We start from the raw sequence: 24,345 nt of genomic DNA on the forward strand, positions 1-24,345 counted from the left end.
CATCAAAAGATGTCAGGAGTTTGGGCCCAAAGTGAGTGAGTTATGTTTAACTAAAAAGAAAAAGCTACGAGTCCTCTCCAAAAAAATACATAGCTTTGGTATAAGGACGCCAACTCTTTCCCCCCGCCAAGCTGTTAAAAAAAAGATGAAACTTTGATGCCATGAGCCACCTCTTTGCACTAATACCAACCAAGGACATTTCACACACAGGAAACACACACACACACAGAAGAAAGAAAACAACACAACCTAAGGCTTTAGAAGAGTCCCACCACCTTGTCAGAGGAGAAGTGAGGAAGAACAAAGAGTCTGCACAGTAAAATCCTGAGTGTTTATTTTTGTCTCCTAAACTATCAATCATCTAGCCGGGGGGGCGGGATGACCCTCTGGAACCCCCCTCATACCCCTTTGTACACTCAAGCGTTTAATTATGACTGAGGATTTTACTGTGCGCTGGACAACACGGGCTACAGTACGTGGATCTAGAAGGGGAGAAGAGTACAGGAGGAGGTGAGCTATAAGCTGGAGAAAAGGGTAGTTGGTGTGAACGCCCCATGGAGAACAGGAGTACCTGTGTAATGCTGTGAGCTGCTGAGTTCCGTTAGTGTCTCTCTCCATGCCGTGTACCAGGGCACGCTAGCTTTAAGTGAGCGATCTGACGGAGTGAGGGAAGGAGAGAGCCAGGGGGCTGGTGTTAATGATAATGTTAAAGCCACATCTCCATTGCCATCAGAGAGATCCCTTAGTCAAGTGTTGAAGGTATAGGGTTAAGTGATATTTGTTTTTGGTTGAAACGTCACTTCTTCTTTTTTTTTTTTTGGAAAAAAATCAAGCTCTGTATTCTGATAGTAATCGTTGCTATATAAAGTGGTTGTTCAGTAACAGGGGTCTCTCCGTCTCTCCAGCTCTAGAATAAACAGAAAAGACATTTTCAGGTGGGTCACCATTTTCATCCACACAGGAGAGAATACCCATTTATCGGCTTTCATTTTATAGTGTTCCAGTTCCAATTTTGTCTGCTCATTCCTCCGTTTTATCAAATCCAATTCCACTTGTTTATTCTGTCATGTAGGACTTCTTTCTCCTGATTGGATCAAACCGGTATCCCACCCCTGAAAACGCATTTTCTGTTTACTAAAGAGCTGGAGATTTAACAGCTGCAAAGAAAATGGTAGCTACAAGGTGGAAACCTCCTCATACTCTAACTTTTCGCCAATGGGCTTTAACTTTTTTAGATATTGTTTATCTAGAATTGTCAACGGCAAGGTTACATGGAGCAAGTGAGAAAAACATTGATATGTGGTCTAACGTTGCAGATAAGATTAAAGACTTGGTTTAAATGTTGTATAACAGTGTTATGACATTGCACAGGTATATGCATAGTGTTTGATCCTTACATTTTGAGACATTGTTGGTCCGGGGAGGGGTGGGTGGGTTTATTTTTATTTTTATTATTATTGTTTCTGTTTTAAGTTGTTGTTGTATCTTGTTTTTGTTGTTGAAAAAAAAAAAAATGTATTCATTTAAAAATGTGATTGTACTTTTGATATAATAAAAACAATTGATAACAAAAAAAACTAAAGAGCTGGAGAGACGGGGAAGACTCCTCCTGTTACTGAACAAACACTTTCAGATTCAGAATATAGAGCCATTTGAACACTTATTTTACAACACAAGTATCACTCACACCACCTTGAACAACTCACTCACTCAACCGAAGGTGAGAGAGCAGGGAGGACATGCAGCAATGCATTATGGGAAAGAGAGGGTTAACTTGGTCGGGAAGAGAGCCAAGGGGTTATTTTGTTCTGACCAGCAGCAGCAGCGCCGTGACTGTCGTCGTAATGAAAACATTTCAACACATTTTGACCGGGAACGCATCTGTGTAACCACTTTAAATCATTATTTGAATACTTTGGCTATTCAAAAATTAGCAGATCTCCAAGCTCATAGCGCGGCACCGAGTGAGTTGTCACTGGACCGCGCTTTGAGAACCACTGATCTTTATCGGTGTAAGCTGTAATGACGATCAATACCTTGTTGTGTCCAACAATGTGCTTTCTATCACAGAGGCAGCCGATCGAAAGCGCCACAGATTGGCCGCACTGTGAAGTAGTAGTCGCACAGATCTTTATTTATTATGTATTGATCGATCCATATGGGATGAATAAAGGTCTATCCATCTATTGATCTGTAACTACACTACAGCCAGTCTCCCCTCTCTCCCAGTCGTTGCACTGGCCTCGAGATTAACTACTCGAGGACCAAAGCCTTTGCAGTGAATTCTGGGAAGCAACGCACCATGTTGAGAATGGGACAGAAACATGTTCCGTCTCATTCCACCAGCGTCCATTTTCACAGTCAGCAACGCCATGTAATCAAAATGTTTTGCATCACTCGACAGTCACAAATGAACACAATTATCTACACATTTCACAGTGATGTGTTCCCTTTAAATGATTTCTAAATAATCGGGGGGGGGGGGGGGGGGGTGTGATGTACTACTACTAACTAGGCAACAGCAGCAAAAGGTCATGTGAATTTAACCTACTGTACATAGAATGTGCTGTGTGTAAAACAAGTAACACGTTTCATTAAGATTAAGATGATAATGTCTGCGTTGGCATCACCGTTGGAACAGATTAGACTAATAGTCTGAACACTACTGTACACAGTCACAATAACATGGGGGGGGCGGGGTGAACATGTTGAGAACAGCCACAGAGGGAGTAACACCACAATGACAGATGCTACATTACTGCTGTTCTTTGCACACAAATACGGAGAGAACAGTAACAGTCTTGTCATTGGGGTTCTGATTCTAAGTGTTTGCAGAGCACTCTTACCCAACGTGCATCCCGGTGAGTGGAAGGGGGGGGGGGGGAATAAAAAATAAATAAAACATCAACAGATATTTGGTCAACAACACTCCATAATCTCCTTGGTGTCTGCTACCCTCTACAGGAGATTGGAAGTATTGCGTGGTTGATTTTGAACTTACTTTTTCTTCTTGCTCATCAGTTTCCTCATATTTGTGTCAAGGCCTGGTGACCCTGTCGGTAATGGTGCGTTCACACGGGCAGATTAAAAGATACATGCTACCATTCATTTTCAATGGAAGCCAGCGACATCAATATACAGAGATACATCCGCCGTTTGTAGCTGTAGCTCTAGCGACAAAGATACAAATTCAAGTTGAGCAGGGTTCAACTTCCAGATACAAAGATACAAAACTACAGCTGTAGCTCCGATGATGATGATGTTGAAGAAGACGTCATCGACCATGTTGAGCAACACATATACAAAGCGACACAGCGACAAAGATGCTGTGTATTTTTGTATCTTTGTATCTTTTTATCTGCCCGTGTGAACGCACCATTAAGCTCCATCATTGGAGGAATATGTCTCCAATTAGGTCATTTCCTTACATGCGTCAATTGCAATGCTCTTTTACTTGTTTTGTAGAGTTTGTTTTGTACAAACTAGTACAGATTTGCATACATTATTATTTTAAAAAAAGAGATTCTACAGTAGAGGATAAATTGTAAATTGTTTTCTTTTCTCAAGCAGTGATGTATGACTTAAGTTCGTTGAGGCGTTCCTTAACTGCTTGAATGTCTACAATAAATAATGTCAGCTTTCACTTCTTTATTAATATCCCATTAAGACCTGGAACGCATCTGTGTCATTTTTTGATTTGAGCTAAAAAAAAAACATTATTTAACACTTTGGCTATTCAAAAATAGCAGATATACAAGCTCATAGCGCAGCACTCTGTGTCGCGCTACGAGCTTGTATATCTGCTATTTTTGAAAAATCGTGAAAATGTGTGCAAATCTTTGAATATATATAATATTTTAAAGCGAACATTTTGAACTCAAATCTTTGCTTCTGGGGGGTTCTACAAATGTCTTCTAAAATTATTTGTTTTTTTTTATAATATCAGTGGTTCTCAAACTTTTCTCAAGTCAAAGGACCCCCAAAATGATAAGTATTTGGCCGCGGACCCCCATCTCAAAATATTTTGTTCGCTTTAAAACAATATACGTATTCAAAGATTTGTACACATTTTCACAATTTTTCTAAAATAGCAGGTCTACAAGCTCATCTAAAAAAATGACACAGATGCGTTCTCGGTCTTAATGGGTTAAATGAATGTGGGGGATCAGCTTAAAATTTGGTATCGCTTGGCATACCAAATGTTTGGTATTAATCGTCACATTCCGTCATCAAAGTCTGAAAGGCGTCTCTCTCTCTCTCTCTCTCTCTCTCTCACCACTGATGTTGAGGTCATAGTCTCCCGCCGTGATGACGTTGGCCACGCCCCCCTCGGCGGGCTGGCAGGAGGACACCACGTCGCCGAGCAGCCGGCGCTGGGCGGCGGTGAGGGCGCCGGTGTTGTGCGCCGGGCGCGTCACCACGTTGTTCACGCTGATGCGCAGGTTCTTCACCGGCAGCACCTGGTTGTTGGGGTCCCGGATGTGACCTGTGGAGGAGAAACAGGAGAGGTGAGTGAGTGGGACCGAAGAGGAGCCCAATGCAAGGAACTACACAGTATTTTTGAATCACTGTTGGATCCCATCGACTAAAACTGTGAGGAAAAATGTTGGTCGACTACCCTTTTTCACTGACGAAAACTAAATGACAACTATGAGCTATTTTCAATTCAAAATCAATTCAATTTTTATTAAAGTGTCAAATCACAACAAGTTGTCTCAAGACCCGACAGTCCCATCCTGAACAAGCAATTTTGCGACAGTGGCAACAAAAAACTCCCTCTTAACTGGAAGAAACGTCAGGCAGACCTAGGGTGGGGGGCTAGGGTGGGGGCCTTCTGCCTCGACCGTGTCGGGGGGGAAAGAAGAGAGAGAGAGGGAGAGTCAGAGGAGAGACAGAAAGAGATACAAGTAGTAACAATAACAATAGTAGCAAATATAATAGTGTAAGATAGTATAATATAATATAGTACAACAATAATGTGTATACAGTATATAATGGTATAAGAATGTTAAGATAATATACAGTACTAGAGTTTCGGGGGGCTACGCCCCCCTCAACCCCAGCCGCGCACGGGGCCCAGCGTGGCCGTGTGTATATTGGGGGACCCAAATCGCCGGAGTGAAACTGTGGAAAAGTTTTTTTGAAAAAGGAAAAAATTTGAAGAAATAATATTTGTTATGTTTCAGGGGGTCCACAGGGGGTCCGCGGACCCCCTGATGGTCCACTGACCCCCTGTGGAGTGTTGGGACGCGCAGGGACACCCCTGGAACATTGCGGACCATTTCGGTGTTTTTTTTTTTTTTCATGAAGGTGGTTGCTTGTTTCTGGCGCAGGCTGTGCAAACCTGGCAACCCAGCGCATGCTGCCGCACGTTTAAGTGGCGTAGCGTCATGAGGGTCAGTGGGGCCGTGGCTCGGTCAGTGAAGACCCTGTAGTGCGGATGATATGTGGCATAGAGGGGCAGATTGTAAATCCACAGAGGAAACATCCGTGGGCTACCATTGGTTCAGCGATGTGTGCGGTCGCCCTGCGGCCCCTCCTCCTCCACCAATGTGCAGTATTGAGAGCCCTGACGTCACAACAATTGGAGCGATGGGCACTGCACTGTGGTTGGTTAGGGTACACCTAGGGCCCAGGTAGAAGCCAGTTAAAGCCTACATGGGCAAACCCAGTTAGGACCCGCCTTGGTCCCACATAAACATGGCTAGTTGGGGCCCACCTAAGGGCCAGGTAGAAGCTACTTATAGCCTGCATGGGCATCGCAGTTGGGACTGAAGTGGATGGCGCTGACATTGCTGACATGGGGTCCATATGGTTTAGCCCACCTTGAAACCATATGGGAACTACGCTGGCATGCTGGCTGTAATGCAAACGCTGCATCATACCTGCAGTGTGTAGTTTGATGTTGTGTGTGTAGCAGATATACCTGCAGTGTGTAGATCAATGTCCATAGGAAAGTCAATGCCAAGCAGTGTTTTTTTTCCCCAGCAGAGTTTCTAGTGTCTCTGTGTCTCTCTGGAAGAGGTTGCACATGAACTCTGCAGCCGCACTGAGGCGCTCCAACACAAACACTCTGACATTAAGCTGCTTCACACAACAAACATCAGCACCACGCTGCTGTTTGTCCAAAAGACACAATATCTCCTCTCCCACCGACGTCATGTGTTCATTTATCGACAGCCGTACAGACTCCTTTTGACACATTTTACGTCGTTTATCCAGCTCTCACTGACTCTCCACATCGGGCTGTTATTTTGCTGCGATCAAGTCAACGATGTGAGAGATTAGCTATCACAGACGGACGGACAGGGGGTGAAACATAGTCTTGCGCCATGCCTTTCGGCCTGGCGGAGACAATAAAAAAACGAAAGTAAGGGAAATGGCCATTTCTGCAACAGAAGTAGTCAATAAACTATGCTATGAAAACATGGGCCACATTGGCAAAGAATGTAAGAAAGAGGCAATCATGTAGAAAATAGCCGATCTCCAAGCGTACAAAGCCTCTGAACGTGAGGCGTTTCGAGCTTGTAGATCGGCTATTTTCACAATATTTACTTGTGGAACGGAGTCAAACAGAATGGGGGGGTCCCAGATCAAGTACGTGTATTTGGGGGGGGGGGGGGGGGGGGGGGGGGCGGCGTGAAAGGGTTGATAAACACTGCTCAAATCGGAGCGAAATTATCTGAAATTACTACATGAGCATAATGCAGCGTAACATGCGTTGCACGGGGCGGTCCTGCCTTTACGTTAGTTACTGTAGTTGCTGTGGAGCTACATAGTTCTCCAGAAGACACACACAAACATACACCATGTACAATGGACGAACTGAGCAGCAATATAGACATTCACCACACGAACGTGCATTGTTGACAAAGTGATTGCACAGGCGCTGCAGGCATGACAACCAGGTTAGCGTTAGCGACATGGCAGCTATCACAGCGCCCTGTCCGTCGTGCTGCAACTGCCTGTGGTGGCTACAGCAGTAACAGCAAGCTGTCTGCGATGCCATTGTCTGGAGACTGCTGTTAGCGTGACACGACCAATGAGAGTGAGCGCTGTAGTTGTTGCTAAGATACGGTGGCGTCTCTGCCCCATAGCTTGTAGATCTCTCACACATGATTGGCGTAGGCTGCGTTGCCAGGTCTGACTTTGTGTGTAAGCAATGGGCGGCTTATTTTTGCGCGCCTTTGGGCTCGTTTGCATTGTGCGCACGGCAGCGCTTGTTTAGCGTACGTCAGCGCGACGTGGCAACGTGAAAGGTGATTGGCTGGTGAAAAGAAACACCCGACGTTACACCAGAAATGGTGCCTGGAGAAAATGGTGACCAAAAAAAAAGTTTGGAAAAAAAGGAAAAAAAACCCGCAGCGGCTGGCTGCTGTTGTGGTGATGAGGTCGTGCGCACGGTAAACGGTACGAAGCTGGCTCCCCTTCCGTTTTGTCCGACATTTGGTGAGTAGAATTAATTATGTTGCGCGGTGGAAAAGGTGTAGTGAACAGTGAGATGTCCCCTACGCGAGGCGTAAATTCAGCGCGGCCGCCGTGGCGAGTCAGTAGGCGACATGTGGTCTGGCGGTGCGTTGTTTATTCGATAACAGAGCTGTGGGGTGTCGCCACCGAGGGTGCGGAAGTTGCTCGCCATTTATATAGTTAGATAGTGTAGTGGTATAGTGTAATGTAGTAGGAATCCACGGTCGTGCTCCATGGAGAGGCACGGTCCACAGTCACACTCTTGATCTGCAGCTATGATGACTAAAACTAAGACTAAATATATTGCCAATGTTGTCAACAAATAAAAACTACTAGACTAAGATGTTAGTGAGGGACTAGTGGAGAAGAGATCCAGTAGAACTAAAAGACAAGTCATTTTATGTTTGGTTGGCCCACTGCCCCTAGAGTACTTCTAAAAGTTTAGAACGTCCTGTAGGCACATCTAAAAGATATAAATCCCAGGTGCTGGACAGCCCGTTCTGATGAAGAGCTACAGTAAGACGCTCCAAACCTCACCTTGGTGGCAATACAAAAAATTAACTATGGGAGCCTCGAGTGTGGACTCATCATATGACCATATCTCACTTTAAGGACCCCCTCGAAAACAAGATGATACAGAGGTTTATCCCTTCAATAAAATGTACATTACTTGATGAAAATAATTTTGTCACAACATGTCACCTTTTTCATCGAGTGACGTGGTTGTACAGAGTATAAATTAAATGAGCCTATCGGTAACCACCTAAGTGTTTGTTCTTATCCGCTGAATGAAAGTGTAAAATGAGGAAGTATATTTTGTTTTGTTTGCTTGCACAAGGCACTGAGATGAAATCCATAGTTTCATAATTCATTCGGTTCGGATAGGAGGAGAAACACACTACTGCTTCTTCCCACAACTAAATAGTCCATAGAACACAGAAAAAGTACAACGTTAAAAAGTGAAAGCAGTGCTCTGTTGAGTTAATTTAGTGTTAAGTTTAAAGTGTTGGTATTTGTTCTGAGATGCACTGGCTGCATTTAGGTGAATAAGGAGGACCACCACATTTATTTAGATTCAAACATTTGTAAATTTGTATTATGTACAGAAGTAACATGAATATGAAATCAGTGCCGTTTGTGACGATGCAATAAAAACATTTTGTCACTAAACTCAATGAATAATGAAATAATAATTGTGCTCTCAATATTGAACTAAATCGTGATCATCATTTTGGCCACAATGGTGCAGCCCTACACTACCTAAAGTATTGTCTTTCACAGAAACACTCGACAACTGCGTAAACCTCAATTAAGCAAAGCAAGCAAACTATATTTCCTTCTCACAGACTACTTCAATCAATGGTGAATGACAGACGTCACTCTGGCCCCTCTTATAGCAGCCAAGGGGAAATTCCTGCTTACAAGAGCAGAATATCAGCTTCTAAATGGAAGTCAGCAAGCAAAGGGCTTCACCCTTCACTGTCAACACTCTGCACAGACATGCCTTAAGAAATAAGATTATGTGCTCCAGACTGGAGAGACAAACGGACAAAAACAAAATGCGTGTTCACAACACAGACCGTCTCTTTCACTCAAGCCCTTGGCTGAAATACCACATTTTTATTTCAGTAAGACAGTCCAACATAGTCCACCATGACACTGTAGTAACCCTGTACCCAGCTGTCTGCCGGCTCTCTGTTGTTCTAAACCAGGGGTCTTCAACGTTTTCAGGCCAAGGACCCCTTAGCTGAGAAAAAGATGAAGCAGGGCCCCTAACTACATATTGTATAAAATTGTGTTGCTAGATTTCGTAGACTTTAACAGAACTATCATCATCAATGTATTTTTGCTCTTTTCCCCCCCTCTATATCAAACCTCTTTGCCAAAAATAGCAGATCTACAAGCTCACAACGCCTCGCAGCGCGAGTCGTTGTGAGCTTGTAGATCTGCTATGTTTGGCTAATGTTCCACTCAGAATAGGGGATGATAGGGTTCAAGTGGTTAATGTAAAAAACACGATCCTATCACACAAAGGATTTGGCGGCCCCCCCTGTAGTAACTCCGAGGACCCCCTAGGGGTCCCGGACCCCCTGTTGAAGACCCCTGTTCTAAACAGTAAACACCCCAAAATGAAGTGGGACACAGACACAGACAGAGTGAAAGTTGCAGTGAAAATGGCAGGTGGATTCCAAATTGTACCTTGTCAACTTTTGCTGCCAGCATCCAATTCAAAACACTGGTGATGACCCGCAAGGCAATCAAGGGCATGTCACCCCTTGCCTTCAGGACACGACGATCCACCCCTACACTCCTTCCAGCGCACACACACACAACACATATCAGCAGTATGTCTGCCCCCTCCCTTTCCTACAACACCCTGGCCAATGCACCCTGGCCAAAGAGTCTAAGTGGACTTAAGACTCTTCTCCCTAGTCTCAGAGATAAGCTTTTCATAGATTTTACAAGCCGAAGTCCTTCAAAACAAGAAGTGAAACTGGGACTTATATATCACTGGTAGCTATTCCTTTTTTAAATGTGTTCACTTTAACTGTCCTTCTTACTTGAAACAGTCTCTGGAACCATATACATCACCATGCCCACTCAGAAATACACAACATCACTATTTTAATGTTCCCAAAAGAATATTTTCTGAAGCTGGACGCAGGTCATTCCACTACAAAGCTCCATTTGACTGGAACAATCTTCCTCTTTCTCTCAGATCAGTTACCTCTCTTGGCCCGTTCAGGACTTGCTTGTATTCACATCTCTAAAACTACCTGTTCATGCTTTTAACACCGCTTGTACTTACGTTTATTTCTGACTTTGATACAAGTCATAGTACTGTATTCTCCACTTCTTCATTAAGACCTGGAACGCATCTGTGTCACTTTTTGATTTGAGCTAAAAAAAACAACACTATTTTAAACTTTGGCTCTTCAAAAATAGCAGATATACAAGCTCATAGCGCGGCACCGAGTGCCACGCTATGAGCTTGTAGATCTGCTATTTTTGAAAAATCGTGAAAATGAGTGCAAATCCTTGAATATATATTGTTTATTTTTAACTCTATTCTTTGCTTCTGGGGGTCCCTGGAACAAAACATTTTGAGATGGGGGTCGGTGGCTAAATACATTTTCGGGGCCTCTTGACATGAAAAAGTTTGAGCACCACTGATATAGAAACATACGTTTTTTCAGAATACTGTTGGGATTTAGGAGACATTTGTAGAATCGGCTTCAGGTCTTATAAAGGGTTAAAATGAGTTGACGGATGGGGGAGAGGGTGAGCAAGCTGATTGCATCTGTACATGTGTGTATCGTGTATTGTATGTAATGCTTTACGTATGTGCATAGGACCCCCTCTAAAAGGAGACGCTGCATATCATCATCCTCTCAATACATTCTGACCACATTCTATACTACCCCCTGCTTTTGTTGTTAATGTAGATTTCATGGCTGCTTTCTATCCAGCAAAAATGTCCCTCTGGGTGGAGCAGGGTGGTTCATTCATACCTAATCAGGAGACTTAAAAAGCGTGGCGCTTCACTGGCAGGTCCATCGCTAGTATAGTGGCACACGTCAGCATTTCCTCGCTTTGGTAGAAAAAAAATCATCCCATATTAGAACCAAGCACTCCTACAATTTAATATGTATCCAGATTATTCCAGTCTGAGAACTGAAGTGCAGACGGACGGTCACTCTGAAAAGCAGACAGATAGCGTGTAGCACACTGCTAGAGCAGCACAGTATTGTATAAGGAACACGTTCATTAAATGTCATATTTGAATTCATTATTTTAAAATTTAGGTTAATCGGTCTAATACGGCAGTGGTTCTCAAACTCTTTCATGTCAAGAACCCCTAAAAATTATATGTATTTGGCCGTGGACCCCCATCTCAAAATATGTTGTTCCCGGGACCCCCAGAAGCAAATATTTGAGGTTACAATTGTTCGCTTAAAAAAACATATATATTCAAAGGTTTGCACACATTTTCCACGTTTAAAAAAAAATAGCACTCGGTGCCGCGCTATGAGCTTGTAGATCTGCTATTTTTGAATAGCCAAAGTATCAAAGGGTTAAAATTATTGTGCTATATTAACACATTTTGCTGGGGACCCCGTGGAACCCCCTCAAGGACTCCTGGGGGTCCCCGGACCCCACTTTGAGAACCAATGCTATAGAACTTAAGGGAGATAGTCAATTATTTTCATGTACTGTACACAGTTAACCCCCCCCCCCCATCCCTAGCTTCCTGTACAGTTAACCCCCCCCATCCCTAGCTTAATGTACACAGTTAACCCCCCCATCCCTAGCTTCCAAGCTGTGGAATGACCTTCCCACGTCAGTCAGGACTGCAGACCCCCTCCTGAAGCGGAGCAAGCTGTTGTTACTGGTCTACTTTGTGGGGACAAACGGACAAACCCTGTTCTAGCCTAGTGGCCCGGCCACGCCATAAAGCCATCATCACCGTAATGTTTGGAGGCAATATGACTGGGCACTTTTGTTATCAGCAGTTATAAAAGAAAATGGGGGGAAATTTTGGATAATAATAGTGAAAGCGAATGCCCAATTAATAGGACTAGGAATTGAACACTGAAGAATTGTGTTTTAAATACTTTGTGTTAATTAAAACAATATGTCAAAATACTTCATTACACAATCTCATACCATTACAATCTATTTGAGATTCTTGCAATAAAAAACATTATTGCAATAAATGCATGAAAATACTGGATATTGTAGTGTAGAATTTGATGGTCCACTGAAAAAATTGAGGAAGCTTAAATAAATATGTGCTTAGGTCAAACCAAACAGAAGAGATCCCCTCCTAGTACCACAGCACAGCATGTTGAGGCCGTGTCATGAATCAAGAGACTTGAATCAAAGTGAGTGGAGGAGACTAGTGTTGGTACTGTGGGTGGGTGGCCATTGAACTGAATGTGAAGAGTCGTAAAAATCATTTATGTGGTCTTAGATATCACCACATTGACCACTTTCAATCTGGCATTGGTATTTTGGGCATGTCATTATAGGCAAGAATTGTCCAAAATAGAAAAGAAATTGCCAATCTACAATCTCACAACACTCACACGTTATTATATTATTATTCATTCCTATGTAAAACATCTGGCTAGACCAGTGGTTCTCAAACTTTTTCATGTCAAGGACCCCCAAAATTATGTATGTGGTCGCGGACCCCCATCTCAAAATATTTTGTTCCAGGGACCCCCCAGAAGCAAAGATTTGAGTTACAAATGTTTACTTTAAAAATATATGAAGGTTTGCACACATTTTCACGATTTTTGAAAAAGAGCAGATCGCAGACTAAGGTTAATGAAATGTGGGTACATTGAAGCAAGCTGGTGGTGATACTGTAAGTGTAGTACTACTGGCAATCATAAAAGTCAGCCTGCCTATCTGTCAAGCTGCTGGAAATCACAGGCTGTGTGCCTCTTCTATTGATTGTATTTACTACACAGATTTACGTCTGGTTGCTGTGTTTTCTTTCTTGATACCATGGAATAATCATTTGCAGTTGCAATGCATGCTGGAAAAGTGTTTGCTATTTTGAGTACTTGGGCTTAAGTACAGTAGGGTTGTGCTTATGCAACACAGACAACCGTTATGCATATTTACTGTACAGTACTTCAAGCCGTAACCTGCTTCACAAATCACAAGTAAACCTTTATGCAACAGCACTGAAATGACACTGTGTGCAAAGATACAGCTTTCTATTTACTATGGCCTTAAAGGAGTAGTTCACCCAAAAAATGACTTATTTCCTATCAATTACACACCCCATGATGAAGCATTGAATTCATGGAGATTTTTTTTGTTTTTGTCGGATTCCTAAAGCCAATAATTTGATTACCTGCGGAAAGATGCTAATGTATCCGGTAGGAGACTCAAAGTTGACTCTTTCAGTCTCCTACCAGAGAGACCACCGGTCATTCAATTATTGGCTTGGGAATGCGACAAAAACTAAGAAAAACGTATGTTTCTATATCAGTGGTACTCAAACTTTTTCATCTCAAGGACCCCCAAAATTATATGTATTTGGCCCCCGACCCCCCATCTCAAAATGTTTTGTTCCAGGGACCCCCCAGAAGCAAAGAATAGAGTAAAAAATGTTCGCTTTAAACAATATATATTCAAAGATTTGCACACATTTTCACGATTTTTCTAAAATAGCAGATCTACAAGCTCGTAGTGCGGCACTCGGTGCCGCGCTATGAGCTTGTATATCTGCTATTTTTGAATAGCCAAAGTGTAAAATAATGCTTTTTTAGCTCAAATCAAGAAGTGACACAGATGCGTTCCAGGTCTTAATGGGTTAAAGTGACACGTTTACAGACATGCACAACATCTTAGGGATTCAGTAACAGTCCGTTGCTCTCCGATTGTTGGGTTCTGTGTTGTCACCAGTGTTTGTGAATGATGTTGTTGGTTGGTTACTGGGTCAACAAATACCATTTAACCATTCAGCCCAATCCTTTTCATTTCGGTGAATTGAATTAGCCGTTGTTTGGGCCAATTTAAGGGCCCGTCGTAATCTATTTACAACCCTATAATCCATGGAAGCGGAGTGGGTCGCTGTGTGGACGTCTCTGAAAGATGCCTCAACAACAACACAGGCTGCCTTAACAGGTGTGTGTGTGTGTGTGTGTGTGTGTGTGTGTGTGTGTGTGTGTGTGTGTGTGTGTGTGTGTGTGTGTGTGTGTGTGTGTGTGTGTGTGTGTGTGTGTTACTGCTTGTACCCAGTGGCGTAAAGTAACTACTGTTAAGTACATTTACTCTCAAGTACTGTACTTAAGTACAATTTTGAGGTATTTTTACTCTCTTCAGTAAAGAGTCTTTCCAATACTTTTACTTCAACTGCACTACATCTCGGAGGCAAATATTGTACTTTTTCCTCCACTGCAATTATTTGACAGCTTTAGTTACTAGTTAATTTGCAGATTTAGATTATTATCACAAAAGAATAAAGATGCATTACCACTTCAGCCCTATTTATATATATATATATATGTATATATATATATATATATATATATATATATATATGTGTTGACGCATTGTGAGCTTGTAGATCTGCTATTTTCAAAAGCTTTTTACACATTTTGAACTTGTGAAATGGGACATTCTGCACAATGAGTACTTTAAGTATATTTTGATTCCGACACTTTTGTACTATCACTCAAGCACATTTTGAAAACTGCATTTTACTTGTAACAGAGTATTTCTACATTGCAGTATTGATACTTTTACTCAAGTAAAACACATTACATTACAGTCATTTTAGCAGACGCTTTTATCCAAAGCGACTGACTGAGGAAACTACTAATCACCAGAATCTTAAGTGCATTCTCTTCTAAAACAAGCAACTAAGAGTATACCTAGTGCTAAGGTAAAAGTGCAATATATCAGCTACCTACATTCTTAAACAGATGAGACAAACACATAGCAAAGTCAAATGAGCAAGAGCTAAAACAAATAAGTGTATCGACTAAACAAGATCCAATAAAACAATACTTCTTCCACCACTGCTTGTTGTGCACCTTAAAGGATAGTCTCTCTAGTCTAAAACCCTAATAATCCTTCAGACATGGACTTTGGGCCTGCAGCCACAGCCTCTTGTTTTAGCCAAGCAGCTAACACAACACAACAAGCAGCCATATATATATACCAGCCACTATGAGCCTGTGCCAACGGTATTATATAGGTGTAAAGGAGCCAACAACAGCCACCCTAGATGACAGGGTCAGGGTGGCACCGTGGCAGTCGTGTGACAAACACTGGCCGCTCAGGTGTCACTATCCCCGGCCCTCTCGGGTGACACGTCGGGGAAAGAGACAACCGGGGAGGGGGAGAGAGAGAGAGAGTAGCAAGAGCTGGCTTCAGTTCCACCTAACTAAGTGTTACGCGCGCATTGGTGACCCGTGTAATCATGCGACGTCAAAATGTCAACAGTTTTTTTTTGTTTTACTTTACTGGAGTGTTTCCAGTTTTCAGTACTTTTACTTCTACTCCATTACATCTCAAATATTGAGACAAATATTGTACTTTTTACTCCACAGTAATTATTTGAAAAACTAGTTTAGGCTAGCTCCTTTGTAGATTTCGATTATAATTACAAAAAAAATGCATTAACCACTTATTTGAAAATAGCTGATCTACAAGCTCACAGGGACAACAGTGACACGTTGTGAGCTTGTTGATCTGCTACCTATTTTCATACATTTGGAAACTTGTGAAATGGGACATCCTGCTAAATGAGTACTTTTACTTTCAGTTCTTGATTTAACGTGAATACTTTTGTACTTTACCTCAAGTAAACGTTGAATTCTAGCTCCATAGCGGAGTGAGAGGTTCTTTATGGAGCTAGTTTAATTCCGGACTTTTACTTGTAACAGACAACAGAGGAAGTCTACAATAGAGTATTGATCAGGTATTGATACTTTTACTGAAGTAAAAAATGTCTGTTGATTGTTTGTTACTGCTTTGTTTTTATTTGTTATGTTATTGTTGCTACTGCTTTTTCATTAGCCCTGAAACATGTGAACCATGGCTACTTTTATTTGTAAATAGACTAAGGTCTATCTGTTCAACTTCTTGCTATTTGTTTGGAAAGCACTTTGGGTCAGCTGAGCTGCTGTTGTTTTTAAATATTCTACATAAATACATTTAACTTCGCGACGGTCACGGAATTCGATAGGGCACCGACTCCGGCGTACCACCGGCTTCCTGTCATCAGACCTGGCTCAGTGCTAATAGCATAAATAGCATCATGGTGTAGTTTAGTTTAGTAGTCAGTGTGTGTGTGTGTGTGTGTGTAAACGTCAACTTCACAAAGCTATAAGCTTAATGGGTTAAACAGAGACAGAACAGGGTGTTTACAGGCTAACAACAACACGTCTACACCATGACAGGCCTGACGGGTGAACCAGCGGTGAGTCAGTCACTGCTCAGGCCGCTCAGAGTGCGCTCACCTTCGGACGTCAGGCGGCAGAAGGGCCGGAGCAGCTCGGCGAAGCTCAGCGCGTTCCTGCGGCTCAGCCGCTCCGCGTCCTCGCTGCACAGCACGGCCACCATGGGGACGAACGAGTCCTGGATGAACTCCACCACGGACTGCACGCACTGGGCCATGGTTATAGTTACAGCCCTGGAACCCCGGCCCACCGGCAGCCAGGGACTCGAACCCAGATGATTCTTCTTCAAGCCGAAGATCCGGCGGTGTGATCTGCTTTAATTTTGTAGGTGTGTGTGTTTGTGTGTGTGGGGCGGGGGGGGGGACAGGGGGGGGGGTTAATGATGTGATGTAGCACTAGCTAGAGGCTGTTGAGTTGAAAACAACTCCCCTCCTGTCAGCGAACAGCGGCCATGTTGGATCCTCTACAGCGTCTCTGCTGCTTCCTGTGGGGCGAGCGGCGGCGCGGTCACGTGATCATCCGAGACACGGATGATGACGTGATCAGCTGACAGGAGGGTGGGAGCTATGGGTGGGAGTCGGAGTCTACGCGCCCCATTGCCCGGAGGGACCGTCGCCGCTCTGTGATTGGCTAGTTGTTGGTTGCCATGGGAATGGGGGGCCGGAGTGAACACCTTCGGGAAGCTGAAATTCAAAACTGGCCCCTGTAAAAGTCGTAATAACCTAGCCCCCCCCCCTTCGGCTCGAACTGTTAACTGTATGTTTTGTTTTGTTTTTCTTACCTATAAACTGTTTATATGATGCCCTGCATCTGTCTGTCTTTTAATGTCTCCAGTAATTGAGTACGTGAGGACCCCATTTGAAACAAGCCAATGCGGCTTTTCTGGGCTTTTGTTATGATACAAACAAAAAGTCATTATCAACACAGACATCAGGGGTAATCAAGCATTTTCATGTTAAAGGAGTAGTTCACCCAATGGCTTATTTTCTATCAATTACTCACCCCATGAAGCCATGAATTCATGGAGATTTCTTTTTTGTTTTTTGTCACATTCCTAAGCCAATAATTTGATGACCGGCGGAGTCTCCTGCATCATATTATTGGCTTAGGAATATGACAAAAACAAAAAGATCTCCATGAATTCAAGACGTCAATGGGGTGTGTAATTGACACAAAATAAGTACTTTGGGTGAACTACTCCTTTAAGGACCCCCAAATTGATATGTAGGCTATTAGGCAGCCGACGACCATTTTCCAGATTTTGTGCCTGGGAGATTTGTGTCATAAAATGTTTTCAAAAATAGCCGACAACAAGCTCACAAGCTTAGATCGTCTATTTTCCAATAGCCGAAGCGCAAAATATTGTTAAAGTGGTCAAACTGATTTTAATTCTGGTGGAAAAATGTGAACAATATATAGACAGTTTTTGCATCTTTCTTATTTTTTGAGTTATAAGGTTTTATGTATAATTTGGCTTCATCTTCAAAAACAAGTAATAAAGGCTTAGAATGGCTAAATTTGGATTTATGTGTATAACATTTAGCTAAAATAGTTATCATATTGATTATGTATACCTCATTACGTTTATTATTATTATCATTTGTTAATTCTGCAATGCTTTGCTTTTAGATGTAACTGCTGCTTTTGACACAATAGACCACAACATTCGAATTTCTTGCCTAGAGCACTATTCTGAGAAAAAAACACAGGCGGACACGCCTTTTCAGAAGTAACCCCGAAATTGTGGAACGAGCTGCCCCCCATATCAACTACCTGTTCTTTATCACTGCCCTCTCAAAGGGACAATTTGATTCCTCCATGTTCTTTCCACAGGGTGTGGTGGGGTGTAGGACTTTAAGGCTGACCTGTAGGTTGGGGAGGGATTCTTGGAAGGAGACCGAGGGTTGAGGTTGCCTTGTTCTGCTGTTAAGCTTGAATAAATCCTGTGTATTCACCTGTTCTATAAACCCTAAACCTTAAAACCCTAACCCTGAAAAATAAACTAACAAACAACAAAAAACAAACCTCTCCAACCCTAAAAGAGAAAGACTATAAAATAAACAAATGAATGAGTAAATAAATAAATAAATAGCTGAATAAATAAAAATAAATATAAAATAAAAAACATGGCTCTACATCCCAGAAAGCCCATTTGCTAGACAGGAGAGAGAACCCCTGAACCTTAAACCCTCAACCCTGAAAAAGAAAGACTTGATAAATAATGAATAATAAAAGAATGTGAGTTCTGGCTCCCCAGAAGCCCATTTGATAGATAGGGGAGAACCCCCGAACCTTAACCCCAAACCCTGTAAAAGACTTTAAAAAAACAAAATAAAATAATAATAAAATAAAACCAGGGCTCTGGCTCACCAAAAGCCCCTAAGCTAGACAGGGGAGAACCCCCCTGAATCTTAACACCAAATCCGGAAAATTACTTACAAAAACAAACAAAATAATAACAATAAAATAAAATCAGGCCTCTGGCTCCCCAAAAGCCCCTTTGCTAGACAGAGGAGAACCCCCCCTGAATCTTAATCCAAAATCCCGAAAGACTTTAAAAAGAAAACAAAATAAGAATAAAATAAAACCGGGGCTCTGGCTCACAAAAGCCCCTTTGCTAGATAGGGGGGGAGCCCCCCTGAATCTTAACACCAAATCCCGAAGGACTTTAAAAAGAAAACAAAATATGTATAAAATAAAATAGGGGCTCTGGCTCCCCGAAAGCCCCTTGCTAAGACAGGGGAGAACCCCCTTAAACCGTAACGCCAAATAAGCCCGAATAAGAACGACTTTGATTCAGAAACAAAACAAAGCGTAGCGTATTGTCTAGTCCCGTTTATGGTTATGAGGGAAGCCTTGACTCGCCAGGTCATGAGGGAAGGGTTGATCCCTCGGGTCATGCCTGTACTCCTGCTTCCGGTAAGGTGGCACCTGCCAGGGATTCAGGTGAGGCATTCCTAACGCTCGTCCCCTGCAGGGGTAAGGATACACGTAGATTGTAGGATGCATGTGGCAACTGCAATTGACAGTTAGTTGTGGGAACCCTGACCCTGGAGCGATGCATGGAACGTTATACGTCTCGATGTTTGTCTGATGACAAATGTGATTGTTACTGTTTTTCTCATTTCTGGGATTAGTGATGCCATCCGCGTTAATTCGTTTGAGCTCTCTGATTTCGGTGGAAAGAGACTGGTTGAGGCGAGGATACCGCACGGTGGACGCTGGGCCTCGCATGCGTAGACCATATTTATTAGGAAAACAGTCGTTTGGCCCTGGGTGTTCTGTCGGACATGGTCCAAGGTCACTAGGATTCTTTACATCAAAAACTTTTGGTTGAATTCGAATTCGTTTATTTTTCTCTATGGTAGCTTTCTTCACTCTAATTTCCTCGCGAGAAAAGTGGTGGCGGTCAAAGCGATTGCATACCTTGGCGTCCGGTGTGACTCCAAGGGTCTCTCGACTCACATTTCCATAAGGTTGCCGATAACACTTTCCACAATCATTAGCCGTTAGGTCACCGGTCCAGTGGCTGCTGTTTTCAATTGGATTTGGGATGTTTCTCCAACATTCTTTTGGATATTGTTCAGTCTCTTCAGTATGATTGCCATCCTCATTGTGATGCCACTTAGGGTGGTGGTTGTGGCGTCGTTCTGACTCGGGTTGGATGGCATGCCTCCGACGGCTGCTCATCTGGTCTTGTAGTATCCTAGGACTGCAGGATGTGTTATGATGTAAGTGCAATTAATTCAACATTAACTTACACAGCTATTATACCCGCAGTGAGTCACGTCATATGTGACGTCATATGTGACGCCTAGAGAATGAATGCCATTTCACAAGTGCCTAATGTCACCATTGACGTCAGTGTATACCTACTAAGCACTTGTGAAATGGGACTGTGACGTCAGTACCCATTGTCAGAGTATGTGGAGGCCAGTCTGACTGCTCTGACTGCTATGACCCCAGACCCATCACAGACCGAAGGCTCCCGCCTTCATAAGAACCCAGTGGAGACCATGGAGCCTAATGCCTAATGTATGCACCCGCACCGCCATACGCCGGTGTCGTGAAAATAGCAGATCTACAGTACGATGTAAAGGGCTTTTCACACGGCCCGGGGCGCGATTGACGTGCCTCGTAATAAATGTTTCATGAGAGTGGAGTGGGCAGGTAAGGAGGCGCAGTCAATCTGACAGGCGGAGAGAAAAGCAGGCGCACTCATCAAACGGTGGCGTTTGTGGCCCATCTCACAACATCGTGAGTCCAAACGAGAACACAGCCCGGGCAGTTGTGTCACTCCCCCCGACTGAAAAGCCCAGGCTTTTTACATGTGGAGCGACACGACGCCTGTATTCTCACTCGGTTACGCGTACAGTATACGCTTCTCATGTGAATGCCCAGGCAGACAATCACTTCTCATGTGAATGCCCAGGCAGACAATCACTTCTCATGTGAATGCCCAGGCAGACAATCACTTCTCATGTGAATGCCCAGGCAGTCACTCCATGCCACACACTCCATGAGTGTGTGGCAGGTCTGTCAGACTGGACATGCTTCCAGTCTGGGAAGGGCAAGATCACTTTGGTAGAGGTTTGGGTTGTGTAGTTACCTTGCCATGATGTAACTCCAAAGGTGGACAAGAAATCAAAAAGAATTGCTCCATTGATTAGAAATTGATAATTCAACTCATTGACTTACATTGTACAGCGAAACAGCTCTCAAAGTCAAGTAAATAACAAACACAAACAAAGCTGATTCAGACAATGTAGAACATCACCAAACCAGTGGTGTGGTGTGTTCTAGTTTTTTTTTTTTGAGGTATACGATAATCATTCCCTGCATTGCGTTGTGAGCTTATTTTTGGCATGTTACACAGTCCTACACTGATGTATAAATTAGGCTTAACCTTTCGTAAGAATCCTCCTTCGGTCCAAGTAATGCCATATAGCCTAATGTTTGATTTATTACAGGTTCTGTTCTGTTATAATGTAATGGCACATTAAAGTGATATGTAACTTAAAATAATAACTTCAGCCTGTAAACCCAAACAGCCTTTTCGGTTGCCAGTTTTTCCCCTTTTTTATTTTATTACAAATGACAAAAAAACTAACAATTGTGCTGCTTTGCCTTCCTCAATAATAAAGTAAATGAACACTTTGGTAATAACCACTGGGTATGAGAAATATATTTTGTGGGCTCTAGAGGGCACCTTCTGTTCAGTAATAAAACCAAGAAAGTGGATCACATCACTCCAGTTCTCAGATCTTTACACTATCTTCCTGTCTGCCATGTATTGATTTCAAAATACATACTGTTCGTTTATTAAGCATTGAATGGTTTAGGGCATACATGGGCAACTGGCGGCCCGGGGGCCACATGCGGCCCCCACCTTCACTTAATGCGGCCCGCAGGTGAATATCAGAATACTGATACATTATTGATTTCAGTTACAATTCCAAACATGCAAACATGACCCGCTTTAATTACTTCAGTCTATATTAGTAGCTTAATGACTAGTATTAAAATGCTATCGTCTTTTTATGTCCAATATATTTGTATTTAAGTTCATAAAGTTAATATAAGCATGGATTTCAATTCAAAAATACCAAAACAAAAATCTGGATTTCAATTCAAAAGTACCAAAAGTATCAGATCTACAAGCTCAAAGCGCGTCGCACTGTGACGCGCTTTGAGCTTGTAGACCTGCTACTTTTGGTACTTTTGTGTGACATAAAAAATACGGAGAGACAGTATATACAATGTGGCCCCCTGTAGTGAGGGTGGAAATATAGTGGCCCTCTCCATCATCAAAGTTGCCCACGCCTGGTTTAGGGCCAAAATACTTTTCTGATCTAGTGCTAACCATCCAGACCTCTCAGGTCCTCTGGGACAGAGTCTAGTAATAATGTGAGGACGAAGATGATGATGAATTGGTGACATTGAGGTCACTATAACCTCCCTGTGCTTTAGTACCCCAGACAATGTGTTCATGATTTGTGCATTTTTTTTTCAAATGAGCCCATCCCGCAAATCTTGGAAGTCAACCTGTATGGAACATGAAAAATGCAGTTTTGCTGTGTACTGGTTTACTCTATTTAAGTGTGTACTGGAGTACTTGCTTTTAAACATACTCTTAAAAGCACATGTAGTATTCAAGTATTCAAAAGTACAGATTACGAGATACATCTTCGAAATTGTTAAATGTTCTGAAAATGGTATAAATAGCCAATCTTCAAGCTCACAAGGCTTTGTGATGTGACTCGTTGTGATCTCGGCAATTTCCACTATTTTAGAAATAGGGTTTAAGTGGTTAATTCATGATGTGTTTTTGTAAGCGTGGGCCCTTTCCTGGAAATGAAGTGAAGTCAGAAGTACAATAATTGTCTTTGTAATATAGTGGAGTGAAAGTCAGAAGCTCCCAAAAAACAAATACTCAAGTAAAGTACAGATACTAAAAAAATGAGTTACTTGTGTTTCTAGCAGCGTTAGCGAAGTAAATGTACTTCTAAAAAATTGATACGTCGATTCTTTGAATTGAATATTTTAAAATACATTTTTTGGTACAGCATTACAACCTAATTAAAAAACGCAGAATGGTTAAAACACAAAAAAATCCAAAGGCTAGTTTCCATTGTGGTCCATTAAACATTCAACACTCAAACAACTTGACAAACAACAAATACAATACAACAGATGCAAAATATAAATACAGTTGAAAACAATTCATGGTCAAATAAAAAGGAGGTGGGGGGGGGCAGGGATACAAACACGTGGACGAAGCGAAAGTCGCCGAGTCATTTATTACCAAAGTTATAAATAATAATGCATTTCAATTGCAACGTTAATTGCCGAGTGCAATCACGTAAAGTGCAGAAAAAAGAGACAGGAACAGAAGATACAGACTTCCGGGGAGAGTCAGCCGGACATTACCATACATTACATTACAGTCATTTGGCAGACGTTTTTATCCAAAGCGACTTACAATAAGTGCATTCAACATAGGTAGGGAACAAAACTACTAATCACCAGAAGCATTTAAGAGTATACCTAGCGCTAAAGTAAAAGTGTAGTATATAAGCTACCTACTTTCTGAAACAGATGAGACAAAATAGGAAAATCAACTGAGCAAGAGCTCAAACAAATAAGTGTATCGATTAAACAAGATCCAATAAAACAGTAAAACAAGAGTTTGTACAACTAGTTAACAAGTAGGCAAGGCGAAGAGGTAGGGTAGTGTTTCCTGAAGAGGTGGGTTTTTAGCCTGCGGCAAAAGATGGGCAGTGACTCTGCTGTCCTGACATCAGTGGGGAGTTCATTCCACCACTGTGGGGCCAGAACAGAAAAAAGTTGTGACCGTGTAGATCGGCCACTCGGCCAGAAGGACCCTTGAGCGACGAGTCATGGTGGAGCGCGAGGCGCAACAAAAACATCGGACCGTATAACAGGAATGTCCACAGTCTAATGACGAGCCTATAAGTGCAAAGCCGAAGAAACCCATTCACAGAACCACTCTATTGGGAAACAGAAAGAATCAACAGGGTTTTAAAAAGTACGGTAAAACTTCCATGCATTCTAAACATACTATATATAATGCATAATTGTAATCCATTATACTCATTTTATACTGTATTATAATCACTGTTATAATGATGTAGGTGTAGGCAGAAATCTTTTGGGTGTTTTTGCACTTTACTTAAAGCACCCAATGACCACTTATAGTTACTTGTAATCACACTGTAATGCAGTGATTCTGGAACTATGAAAACTATAATACACTATGATTATGGCTAAAGAAAAAGTCTGTGAGTGACCAGCAATTATGAAAAATTATGATACTTGACCTGACCTTATAAGTCATTATGAATGGCCTTTTAATGTGTACAGTATGAGTACTTGTGTTATGTGTTGTGATTATTGTTATATAAAGCATTATGAATATTTATGAGTT

The 24,345-nt window shown here is 42.3% G+C and overlaps 1 protein-coding gene across 3 annotated transcripts in view; it reads right to left on the minus strand.

Annotated features, from left to right (window-relative positions):
• trappc8 (trafficking protein particle complex subunit 8) overlaps positions 1-16,751 on the minus strand; it is an 83,330-nt gene extending 66,579 nt beyond the window's left edge. For 2 of the 3 annotated variants that reach the window (XM_084066754.1, XM_084066753.1), the window contains exons 1-3: positions 16,458-16,751; positions 4,277-4,486; positions 572-655 (exon numbers count right to left, since the gene is read on the minus strand). In XM_084066754.1, coding sequence (XP_083922880.1) covers positions 572-655; positions 4,277-4,486; positions 16,458-16,614 — 451 coding nt within the window. In that variant the 5' untranslated portion in view covers positions 16,615-16,751. The remainder of the gene's footprint in view (positions 1-571; positions 656-4,276; positions 4,487-16,457) is intronic. The other variant, XM_084066755.1, reaches the window with a different exon arrangement.
• Between the last annotated feature and the right edge of the window lie 7,594 nt (positions 16,752-24,345).

This window comes from Gymnoscopelus microlampas (genome assembly GCF_963454915.1).
Source record: "Gymnoscopelus microlampas genome assembly, chromosome: 9".
Taxonomy (NCBI): domain Eukaryota; kingdom Metazoa; phylum Chordata; class Actinopteri; order Myctophiformes; family Myctophidae; genus Gymnoscopelus; species Gymnoscopelus microlampas.